Source organism: Lotus japonicus, chromosome 4 (genome assembly GCF_012489685.1).
Source record: "Lotus japonicus ecotype B-129 chromosome 4, LjGifu_v1.2".
NCBI lineage: Eukaryota > Viridiplantae > Streptophyta > Magnoliopsida > Fabales > Fabaceae > Lotus > Lotus japonicus.
The window spans coordinates 30,551,129-30,563,657 of record NC_080044.1 but is presented as its reverse complement, the minus strand read 5'-3'; the positions used below and the strand labels follow the sequence as shown (position 1 = coordinate 30,563,657).

The 12,529-nt window shown below is 34.3% G+C and overlaps 2 protein-coding genes across 2 annotated transcripts; one reads left to right on the top strand and one right to left on the bottom strand.

Moving 5' to 3' along the window:
- Positions 1 to 553: 553 nt before the first annotated feature.
- LOC130712599 (uncharacterized) lies at positions 554 to 2,785 on the bottom strand. Its single transcript, XM_057562426.1, has 2 exons — positions 1,654 to 2,785; positions 554 to 1,545 (listed from the first exon to the last, which is right to left on the bottom strand). The coding sequence occupies exons 1-2, from the start codon at positions 2,783 to 2,785 to the stop codon at positions 554 to 556; spliced, it is 2,124 nt and encodes a 707-aa protein (XP_057418409.1).
- Positions 2,786 to 9,006: 6,221 nt separating this feature from the next.
- Positions 9,007 to 12,258, top strand: LOC130710213 (uncharacterized). Its single transcript, XM_057559396.1, has 7 exons — positions 9,007 to 9,165; positions 9,516 to 9,602; positions 10,614 to 10,889; positions 11,013 to 11,180; positions 11,287 to 11,340; positions 11,527 to 11,670; positions 11,875 to 12,258. The coding sequence occupies exons 1-7, from the start codon at positions 9,007 to 9,009 to the stop codon at positions 12,256 to 12,258; spliced, it is 1,272 nt and encodes a 423-aa protein (XP_057415379.1).
- The last annotated feature ends 271 nt before the right edge of the window (positions 12,259 to 12,529 follow it).

The window sequence follows — 12,529 nt, the reverse complement described above, 5'->3', positions numbered from 1 at the left end:
TTTTTCAAAAACGCAATGCAGATTTGTTATGTTTTAAAGATATACTCTTTGTACCAATAACATATGTCCTCAAAATAAGCCAGCTACTGGCTTGTAAAACAAAAGGATATAAGTTGTTTTTTTCTTTTTTCTTTTTTAACTAACAACACCAGCGTGGCCCAAGCAATTTTAGCACCAAATCCATATCCTTTTCATGCTATTAAAAACAGAATTGATGAGTGCCATGTTGCCGCATAAAAATAGGTATAAGATTAGCATCATTCTCATGCTAATTATTCCAGAAGTAATGATTGTCATGCAACCGCACGGTAATATGACACAACTCCATGCTATAAATTCCAGAAGCAAACTTTTCAACTTTTTTTTTCTTTCAAATTAAACTAACAACTAACAGTACGAAACTGGAAACACAAGCAGAAAAATCATTAAAACTAAGAAAGCGAAACCAAAATAAAATTAAAACCAAAGGAGTAAAACTAAAACAACCGCTTGGGTTGTCTCCCAAGAAGCACAATTTTATAGTCTTTGTTAGACTCTTCTGGACTAAGAATTTCTATCCGGGGTTTACCCCATAGTGAATTGCACTTCCAGGATCCTTAAACTCAGCACACATTTTCACCATGTTCTTGCAAGCAATCTCAAAAGCATGAACACAATTATTCAATTTAGAGTTAAAAGGGATGGGAGGTTTCTCATCTTTCTTAGGTTTTGGCTTCCATATGAAGTATTCTCCTTTCTCTTTCTCCTCTTTCTGCTCCATGTTGACCACAACGCTTGCAAAATGAACTGATTCAGCTTGATTTCTTTGGTTCTTCTCCTTCTTAATTATTGCTCTAGTTTTTTCTGTGAAGAAGAACTGTTTCAACTTCTCATCATTCCACTCGTCCATCATCTCCACCAAGAATGCATCATTCTTCTCAACTTGCTTTGGCTTCAGGTCAAATATGGTGAAAATGATTTTCTCATCAGCCCTTAAAGATATTGTTCCTTTTCCCACATTTATTTTCGCTTGTGAAGTGGCTAGGAACGGTCTTCCCAGAATCAATGGTATTTTAGAGTCCTCGTCCATATCAATTATCACAAAATCTACCGGGAACTCAAACTCTCCTACTCTCACTAGCACATCTTCAACAACTCCCCAAGGAGTTACCATGGAGCGGTCTGCTAGTTGAAGCATCATCATTGTTGGCTTCAGCTCTCCAACATTAAGTCGCTCGAACATTGATAGGGGCATTAAGTTGACGCTTGCCCCTAAATCACATAAAGCTCTCACTTCCTTTGAAGCCCCAAAATTAACAGGTAGAGTGAAACTACCTGGATCCTTTCGTTTAGGTGGAAGCTTCTTTTGCAGAATAGCGCTACACTCCTCAGTAAGCTCAACGATGTCATTCTCTTCACTCAACTTCCTTTTCTTAGAAAGTATCTCCTTCATGAACTTGGCATATTGAGGCATCTTTTCTAAAACTTCAGAGAATGGGAGGTCTACACGCAACTTTTTAAACATAGAAACAAACTTGGAGAATTGCTTCTCCAACCTCCTCTTTGCTATGTTAGTGGGGAAAAAGGGAAAATGAACTTTTGTAAACTTATTATTTTCTAAATCTACTTTTCTCTCTTTCACTAATCTATCTTCACTCTGTTCTTTTTCCTTACTTATCACTTCAGTTTCACTTTTATTCTCAGTCTCACTCTTATTCTTTTCATTATCTTTTTTCTTTTCAATTTGATGCATAACTTTTCCACTTCTTAGAGTAACAGCAGAAATATTCTCTCTAGGATTAGGCACAGTGTTACTAGGAAACATACCTGGAGATCTCTCAGATAATTGTTTGGAAATTTGACCGACCTGATTCTCCAAATTTTTGATTGAAGCCTCCTGATTTTTGAAGTTATTTCTGGATTCATTAATGAAGCTATTTGTGGATACCTGAAGCTTGCTAGTAGCTTGGGCCAGTTCTCCCACAATTTCTTCTAGGCTCTTCTTCCCACTTCCTTGCTCTTGAGAGGGTTGAGGTTTCTGATCTTGACCATAAGTCCTTTGATTAGAGTACTCCCTTGAATTTCCAAACTTGTCTTGACCTTTCCATGAAAAGTTAGGGTGATTCCTCCAACCCGGATTATAAGTATTTGAGTAGGGATTGTTTTGAGGATTACCCATTGCCTTCACTTCCTCATCAAATGCAGCATCTTCAGCACTCAGTTTGCGACCATCCAAACGTTGTACTATTGCATCCATCTTTTGTGACAACTTTCTGTTGGATGCGAGGACATCCTCATTTATTCCAACTTCATGCACACTTTCCCGGTTCTCCCTATCATAATCTGACTGTGAAGATCTAGTGGCCAAATTGTCGATGATCTCAAGAGCTCTGTGTGCAGGCAATGAATCAAATGCACTATTAGCTGCTGCATCCAACATACCTCTCGTGTACTCACGCAATGATGAGTAAAATTTGTCAACTTGTTCACCAACAGAAATATTATGACTTGGACACTTCCTCAGAAGTTCTTGAAAACGCTCCCAAGCCTCATACAAATTTTCAGATTTGCTTTGTCTAAATGCATAAATTTCCTGCTTCGCCTTTCTGATGCGTGTGGATGGAAAGAATTTGGCGATAAATTTTTCCGCCAGGTCCTCCCATGTTCGAATGCTGTTAGGGGGTTGTGACCTCAACCAATCTTCTGCAGCATCCTTCAAAGTGTAGTGAAAAAGAATCATCCGGACTGTATCCAAGCTGACTTCACGCCTTTTCAGAGACTCACAATGTCTGGTGAATCTGTCCATGTGAGCATGCGGATCCTCAGTAGCTTTACCTCCAAACTGATGCTGGCTCACCAACTGAATATAATGATGTGGAATCTGAAAGTTGTCTGGTATGTCTGCTGGAAGGACAACGCTGCCCTCTTATGTATAGCTCATACGAGGGGCAGTGATTTCCCTCAATGGTCTCTGAGCATCACGTTCAGCTTCTTCTTCTTTCTGGCGAAGGATCCGAGCTGCAACTTCAGCTTCCACTCTCGCTTCATACTCAGCTCGATTTCTTGCTTCAGCTTGTGCTTCTTCCATTGCAGCGGTAGCTTTGGCTTGGCCCTTCTTCTTCCTCTGTTGTGCACGATTAGATCGACAAGTTCTTTCGATTTCTAGATCAAACAACAAAGATTCAGGACTGATTGTACCTCGCATGCACTAACAAACAGAAGTTAGTAATACCCGCACAAGAGAATTAAAGTAAAAATCCTAACAAATAGATTCAGAAAAATTAGAGAATAAACTAAACACAATCCCCGGCAACGGTGCCAAAAACTTGATAGCGAATCTGCAAGTGTACAGATTGCTCGAAGTAATAAAAGATCGAACCACAGAGATTGCGTAGTTTATACTCTAAATTAACTAAACTTAGAATGAAAGGACGTGGAAATAAAAATAAAAATAGAGAGATGAATGATTGTTGGTATGAAACTTAACTGCAATAAAATAAAAGAAAGCAAATAACACGGTTGAAGTGAATTCAATTTAAAAGCGCGCTAGAGATCCTGATTTCGTTAACCTTCTCCCTATGTATCTTCCCAAACAGTTATAATTATGAATTCAATAGATTATCAAGGTGCTAAACCTAATTGTCCACTTATCAATTCCTTGCATAAGTGTCCCTTCCAATTAATTAGTGATAGCTAATTCCTTAGTACCTAATCCTAATTAATTAGAGATGAAGTTCAATTCAATTCAGGCAAACACAAGCAATTCGTTACCCTTATTCCTAAGGTGCACAGACCCTTGCTCAACTTCTCCCCAAATCCCTAAATTCTACCAATTTTCCAATTGCATAGAAAATAGTATGACAAACTATTGCAATAGAAAGTTTCAATTAAAACAGAGGAGAAATTCAAGACATAAAATAGAATCCATAATCATAACTGAAACTTGGTTCAAAACATAGTTTAAAGGAAAACTAGATCAATCACCCTAACACAAAGGGAGTTTAGCCTGACATAGTCATGGAAACAAATCAAAATTCAAGCCAAACCTCAAAATCTTGACAAAGAACCAAGTAAGCTCTAAACAAAAACCCAAAAACGCAGCTCTCCAAGTTCTAACGTGAAAAAGTATCCTTAGGGTTGAAACTAAACACGTTTAAATAATAATAGATTCGTGACTGTGACATAGCACAAATTACAGGCAAAATTCGTGCTACTCTCATGCTAGAAATTCCATCAACGGCTTCTGTCATGCAATAGCATCAATTTCCAAGCAAAACTCGTGCTACTTCATGCTACAATTTTCAGCATTGGTTTATGTCGCGCTACAGCACGGTTTTTAGGCTAAAACGGCACGAGCTTCATGCTGAAGTTTCCAGATTTGGTGCACTTCTGAATCTTGCTTATCTTGCCTTGATTTTCTCCTCTTTTCCTTTATCTCTTCATAAAATAAAACATATAATAATTAATAAAGGATGAAATAAGGATAATTACCCTAGTGAACTTTTCAAGACTCAAAATAACAACCTAAGTCCTATAAAACTCATAGAAATAACATAAAACTATAAGAAGATAATAAAACTAATTAGAATATCAAAATATTAAGATAATGTGAATACTCAACTAAAAATACTAAAATACTTAAATAAACCTTCAAAACATATGCCAAATACTAAGAAAAATAGCATTAAATCCCGGGTCAACAGATATCATTGAACAAAGGCTCAACTCTCATGAAGTTCTCCTTCAGAGTTTGAAAGAAATGTGCACAGAACTGCTTCGGAGGACACCTAAACCCTAGTTTTAGGAACTCTCTTCGCTCCTGTTTTATCTTTGTTGATTTATTTTCCTGTATTATGTTTTTCTTTTTCACGTCTATTTGTTCTGAACCTTGTTTCTTTATCTATTCTCGTGTTATTCTATTATCATCTTCATTATGTGTTGCATAATACTTGTTCATCATAAAATTTATTTCATACATACTCATTAACCACCAACCAAAATCTTTTTTATTAATAAGAAATTGCATACAAGCATTGCTACATTAAAATGGAGGATTTTTCCTCATTTCTCTACACTACCTACGCATCGTTGCTTTCTCAAGCTCCAGACGATGTTGCCTATACTCTAAGAGGGCTAAGCTCTGGCGCAACTCCTGCCTCTGAGGACCCGCCGCCACCGTCTCCAGAGCCGCCTCTATTGCTCTGATTTCCTCATACAGCTCCAGCTCCTTCTGAAAGCAGACTTGCATTTCCTCCACAAATCTGAGGAAGCTCCTAAGGATGTTATCCATTTCTGGACCTAGGCTCATGCCTAGTAGCTGGTTTGTAAGGGTATAAACGCTCGGTTCCTCTGGATGGCGTACGTTGATGAAGAGATCTTTATCAAAGGCCTTCTCTCTCAACTGCTCGATGCTTGCAATGAAGGATGTCATTGAAACTTTCAGATCAAGAGAAAATGAGATGTGAAGACTGATATGGTTTAACTTCTATTTATACGCTCAGTTCAGTCTACAGAAGTTAATGCTGCAGCAGTTTCTCGAGGTTTACTTATTGGTAACATAAGTTTGCCTTAATGCCTTGGCCGGTGGTAAACGTTCAACCTCTTCATTTACTCTTCTGCATATGGATTAATTAAATACGTTTTCATTAATTTTTTTTATTCTCCATCTTTTTAAACTTAGACCTTCTCTAAGGGGGAGTACCTTGTACTTCAAGCTAAGTTTTTCACACCCCATGCTTTTTGCTTATGACAAAAAGGGGGAGTATAACCTAGTTTTTGATGTGTAAGCTGTGTTAGCGTGATTTTTTTTCTTCTGGAGAATTTAAGAGTTCCACCTTTATGACCATAGATGTGTCACTGGGCAAATACAAGGAATACATTTTCACTTCCTCTGAAGTGATACTAGTTGACGAAAAATGTATCACTTAATCACTTAATTATCTAATAAAATCACTTAATCACCTTATCATCTAATTAAATCACATAATCACCTTATCATCTAATTAAATCATATAAATGATCAAATTACCATATAGCATAATAATAATTAGAATAAAATAGTAAATAACCTAATAACGAAAAATGGGGTGTGACACGGGTCAAGCCGATCATCCTCTCTGTCGCCTATCGCATTCCTCGACGCTGTGAAGAGGTAGTTCGTCGAAGCCACCACTTCTTGCTTATGGTTATTTTCTTCTTCTGGGTTTTCTTTTCATTCTTTTGAAATTTCTTTTTCTTCTTTTGGATTTTTATTTTCTCTAAATTTTAATTTGAGTTTTTTTTAGGCTTAGATGAAATCTGAGTTGGAACTAAAAAAACTTTTGTTTAATTGTTATATGACATGGAAAATAAAAAAGTCATGTGGAAATGATGACAAGGAAAAAATCGTGCCACATAAGACTGAAACACACTTCGGAGCCAATTTGATTGAATTTTTTTTCAAGGGATCCAATTTAATGCGAATATTTTTCAGGCACCCAACTTGATGCAAAGACACTAATTTTGGACTTGTTGTGTATATTTCTCTTATTGAAACTAAACGTAAAAAATAATAAATCAATTTCAAATTATAGCATATGTGGATTCTGAAGGTATGAAAAACGATAGAAAGGGGGGGTTTGAATAGCGTTTTCAGAATAAAACTTCCCACTTAAGATTTTAACAAATCTTTCGAAACACAAGTAAAGTGCTTAAGATAAGAGATGAGAAAAGCACACAAGGATTTTATCCTGGTACACTTGATGAAACACTCAAGCTAGTCCAGTCCACCCGTGAAGGTGATTTCTTCCTTCTTAGAATGAAGGCAATTCACTAATCAGAGATTTGTTACAACTGCACTTGAAACCTACAAGTGACTAACAATACACTGACTTAGCTCACACTAAGATTCACTCTCTTAGTCTTCTCTAGGATCCGATCAACCTTGATCTCCTAAAGGTAAAAATAAACAACTGTTTAAAAAATATTGTTTACAATGAGATTGCTTCTGAAAAGCTTGTAGTAAACACAATGAATTCGATGAAGAAAGATTGCTAAGAAGATTTGAATATTGCTTGCGCGTATAAGTTTCTTCCACAGCATCTTTCAGTCTTCAGCCTCTATATATACTCCAAGGATTAGGGTTTGAACATTGCATGGGAATGCTACCGTTGGAGGGCAGATCTGGGATTTTCAGCTTCTGCTGTGGCTGAGAAAGTTAGGTTAGGTCGTCAGGATAGTACACTGCTTTTGTACTTTGGATAGTGACGTGACCTTTAACCTTGTTGACTTCTGATCAGAGGAATGCTTCGTGTTGGAACTTGTGAAGCTTGTTGATCAGAGTCAGAGGGAAGCATGGATCCTCTGACCGTTGTAGCTTCTGATCCTGAACTCAAAGGAGAAGTACTTGGTCTTCAGAGCCAGTTTGCTTCTGGACTTCAGAGACTTCACTTTTCAGCTTCTGGATCTTCAGAGTCTTCTAAACCATCAGAGCTTCTGAGCCTTCAGAGTGTCTGGGTTATCAGAACGTCTGGATCTTCAGAACTTCAAGTGAGCTGAGTCCACATCAGAGCTTGACTATCTTCAGATCTTCTGAAGCTTTTCTACTGTTCAGTTTGAACATAGAGATTGCGAAAGCGTTGCTAGGGTCACTCTTTAAGCAAAGTGCTTCTGATTGGTGTGAGATTATATTAAGGCCAGAGCCTGTCATGAACACACTCAGAAAACACGTTAGAGTACCATAATTGTTCATACTAAAACGTTAATTTGTAATCATCAAAACATAGAGTTGTACTACATGATCAAAACTTGATCTTACATATTCATGGTATTCCATTATTGAGAAAAATTATTAGGAAAAACATTGTTACAAATGTTTGTGAATGAATTGATCAACTAAATGAAACTTTTTTCCTGAATAGATCCATATTCCATTCCACATTAAAACACACATACACATATAAGGATACATTTCAATTTATTCTCAAGAGACACATAAATTACACTGTCCCTCCTTTGGTTTGAAATTTTGTACTTTTCTCCCCTAAATCAAAAGAGTCTGATTCTTTATGTGTTGATCTTTAGTCCAAGCTTCTATACTAGTTTCAATTTTATTTATAAAATTATCTATTTTTATGTCTTTATGTATTTAGTTAAAGAAAATTTTCATTTTCGTTAGTATCTTTAATTCAAATCAAGATTTCTCCAAGTAACATTATAAATATTGAAATATTTGCAATCACCATTTAAATAATATGCATTCTATAAATTAACCAAAACATCATAACAAATTTCAAAAGTTTATTTTAATTTATGGAGAAATTGCACTCATTTCCCTTGAAGTTTATCATTGCACTTATCTTCCCTCTATTTGATAAATTCCATTAGCCACCCTCATACATATATTTTTTAGAAAAACAAAGTAGTGTTGAGTGTTATAATGATAAATATTATTGAAGCTTGGCTTAATAATGATAAACCTCAAGGGAGGTTAATGCAATATTCTAAATAAAGTAAGGGTGGTCATTGATTTATTAAATAACAGAGGAGGTCAGTATCACAATGATAAATATCAAGGAGAGCAGTGCAAATTACCCTTAATTTATTTATATTACCATTAGTATAATATCATATTAGTTACGTCAATTAATTTCTTAAATGTTTTTAATTAAATATAAAATTATGTTGGAAAAAAACTAGAATAAAATTGGTTGTATTGAAAAGGAAATTTTATCAAATGTGAAAAAAATTTAAATATTCATTATCTTGCATATGTATTCATAATAATTAGATAAAATTATCAAACTGTTTTTATAGTGAAAATTTGCTATTATCATGAATAAATACATTGTCATTCTGAAAATTGTAATATACAAGTGTGTAACGTTTACGAGAAATTAATTAATTCTTTTTTTGTAAGAACAATAAATATATTAATAGCACCCACTGTTTCATACAATTTCTACACTGAAATTTCTTATATAAATTTTGTTTCATGTTTGATATCTATCATTTTATTGAGTGAGAAGAAAGGATCAAATATCAAGGTGAATGGGAAAGTATCAGGTTACAATCTTGTCGCTTTGGGCACTGTTTGCCTCATACGTTATATTAGATTTGAAAGTTCAAGTAAGAGCATCATTACCTTTGGAAAGCGAAATTGAAGCTAAATTGAAGCTTCTCAACAAGCCTGCCGTGAAAACGATTAAGGTTTGCATTACATATATACTTGATCAATTTATTTGCTTCTAGAATGTGCTCATAAATTTTTGTTTGTATTTTTTTTAAATTTAATGAATTCGGTGTGTGATAATATTGAAAAAATGATAATACTCAAATATTAAAAATTATAAAAATGCTTAATTTGTAATTAAATAACACCAAAATTGTGTTTAGTGGAGAATTTCTTAAAATATATTTTAATGATATCTTAATATGTAATCTAAAAAAATTATATTATTTTAAAAATTAAATAACAATTAATTTTAAATATTAAAGTGTTATTAATATAATTGAGTAGATGATTATGTTGTTATTAAAATCACAATTTTTTATTGCAGAGTGAAGATGGAGATATTATCGATTGCGTTGACATCTACAAACAACCTGCTTTTGACCATCCTGACTTTAAAAATCATAAAATTCAGGTGCAACCTTATTTTTTCACATTTTAGTTTACCTTTATTTGACATTCTTTTTATCTCTTCATTATATTCTAAGTGTATCTCATAATTTTTCTCGTAATCTCTACTAACCTTAGCGAATACATTCCTAGATGTGTGAATTCTTTTTCATTCATTTGAATTTTTTTTGTTTAGCTTAAAGTTGAATAATCCAAATATTTTTAAATTAAAAATTAACTCTTGTAAACCAAAGAAAATTATAAATTAACACCAATATAATTAAAACAAATAAATTATAAATTTGTCTTAATATATAATCCAAACAAGTCAAGAAATAGAATGACCCAGTTAACTAAAATTGTATGCAACCAATCTTGGAATCTTTGACCATGTTATTCTTAGATCATTGCATTCAATTCAAGCTATGAATTTCACAATGCTCGTATATTTTTTTTTTATATGCAAATGTTAGTTGTTGAAATTGTTAATAAATTAATCCTCCTCCAGGTTCGAACCCGGGACCCTTCACCCTTCATTCCACCCAACCCTTATGTAGTCTCTAACTCTTACCACTTAAGCTATCATTCAAAAACTCACAACGCTTATAGATAAACGTCATGTCTAACATAGAAGTAAAATTTGATTCTTAATTACATATTAGAATTGACATGATTCCAAACGGCTCAAAACTAAATTTTTTTAGAATAAAATCATAGGCTTTATAAGTCAATTTATTCAATTAATTGGTCATTCAAATGGGTAAGTTCTTCTTCCTGATTTAATTAATTAAATGACTTTATTATTCAAAATATAAGGGTTAGACTAAATTTGCACCTATTTTAGGTGTACGTGGCAATATTCATCTTTAGACCAGAAATCTTGTTAAGGAACAATAATTGGTGCTGAAACAATTGAATGTAATAATTATTTTACTTTAGAATTCATAAATAAGAATTATTAACTTATTATTTTATTCCGTTTAATATGATTCTCAAGCTGACAGATTTGTGCTTGTTGAACTAATGAACTGCGCAGAAAATACCAGATTTTCTTCTAAAATCCCAAAAATCAAGTACAGACGATGCTTTCGAGGAAAATTCAGCTATATTTCAGACATGGCAGAAAAGTGGAAGTTGTCCAAAAGGAACCATCCCCATTCGCAGAACACGGAGGGAGGATTTACTAAGAGCTTCTTCTCTGCACCACTTCGGACAAAAACCCGCAGAGTTATTCATTAATTCATTAAACAAAACAAACTTCAATTTTCCCAAATTCAATGGCAGCAAAGAAGTTATTCCAGAAAATCACTCGGTACGTAGTATGTACTATTAATATTATTAGTTTTATAGATATATACATGTGTATGTAATGTACCGTGATGTACCATTACATAGGTATATAATTTTAATTTCATCTTACTATGTAATCTTGCAGGCATCATATCTTGTGACGATGGGATACCATTATATAGGTGCACAAGCAACTATCAATGTTTGGAATCCAGTGGTTGATCTCCCAGATGATTTCACCACTGCTCAAATCTGGCTTAAGACCGGAGCTGCCAATAGTTCTGATTTTGAAAGTGTTGAAGCAGGCTGGGTGGTTGGTTCACCTACTAAAACTCACTAATTATAATTCCTAGTTCACTATACATGAGCCCATGGATTTCCACATCACTAACATATTTCAATATACTATGATGGCTTAGGTGAATCCAAAGTTATTTGGCGATCGAAAAACACGATTTTTTTCCTACTGGACTGTAAGTACCTACTATTTATTGGAAGATATATATATATATATATATATATATATATATATATGTATGTGTGTGTGTGTGTCATTTTTGTTTATACTCTCCTTGTTGTTTTAAACTTTAACCTCAAATTTAGATGAAGATTCAAAGAGTGGTTGAGTGGTTTTTGCTTTTTTTTATTTTGTGTTGTAGAGGGATTCTTATCAGTCAACAGGCTGCTTTAATCTAGCTTGCCCTGGGTTTGTGCAAACAGGCCAAGTAGTTCTTGGTGGTGCCATAAGTCCAGTGTCAACCAAAAGAGGCCGCCAGTACGATCTCAACGTTGGAATGTTTTTGGTAATGATCACATGTTTCTTATATTCCTATATATGCTAATGAATTATGTTAAACATTGAATTGTTATACTCATGCCCACAAGACACAATTTAATTGGTGTGACAAAGAATATAACACTAAATGGAAACATATGACTTTAGTTAGACTCGGTAATGTCAACTAATGTACTAAATCAATATTTCTTTTTTTGTGTGGCTTGTATAGGAACCTAACACGGGGATTTGGTGGCTTAAAATAAGAGACAACATCCCGGTAGGTTACTGGCGACCCAATTTATTTAGAGGTTTAACGACAAGTGCCACAATTGTTGAGTTTGGGGGACAAGTGTTCAGTCCAATGGTTAAGAAAACTCCCCACACAAGAACAGGGATGGGGAGTGGAGATTTTGCAAATGGCCTATATGGAAATGCATGCTTCATGCGCAATGTAAGAATTATGGATTACTCGCGTTCACTCAAGTACCCTGAGTTTGTACATCCTACGACTGAAGAGCCCTATTGCTACAATGCCTTCAATCATGCTAAATATGGAAAAGAGCCTTACTTCTATTTTGGAGGGCCTGGACAAAATCATCCTTACTGTCCTTGAATTTTTCTAGCTAATAAATAGATTACGTATATGGTCGTTTGATTTTGTTGGAGGCTAAAATAAATTTTATAAATATGAAAGAAGAAGCCTTATTAGTAAGAAAGAATCATGGTAAAAATGTAGGTATGAAAATCTATGGAATGCAATTGAGTTGGAAATTATTTTGCCAAAAGAAGTACGCTTATATGGGCTTCGGGAATATGATTTTATTATGTATTCATTCTTTTCAGGTATATCTTGGTAACAATTTTTTTATTTGAATCATGTAACT

What these genes read in the sequence shown, in the direction of transcription:
- LOC130712599 (XM_057562426.1), bottom strand. Translation starts at nt 2,785, where the DNA reads ATGGACAGATTCACCAGACATTGTGAGTCTCTGAAAAGGCGTGAAGTC. An exon ending in AAGTGAAACTGAAGTGATAA is followed by an intron (nt 1,546 to 1,653) that starts GTAAGGAAAAAG and finishes CCACTAACATAG; the next exon opens with CAAAGAGGAGGTTGGAGAAG.
- LOC130710213 (XM_057559396.1), top strand. Translation starts at nt 9,007, where the DNA reads ATGGGAAAGTATCAGGTTACAATCTTGTCGCTTTGGGCACTGTTTGCC. An exon ending in TTAAAAATCATAAAATTCAG is followed by an intron (nt 9,603 to 10,613) that starts GTGCAACCTTAT and finishes TGAACTGCGCAG; the next exon opens with AAAATACCAGATTTTCTTCT. An exon ending in GTGTTGAAGCAGGCTGGGTG is followed by an intron (nt 11,181 to 11,286) that starts GTTGGTTCACCT and finishes ATGATGGCTTAG; the next exon opens with GTGAATCCAAAGTTATTTGG.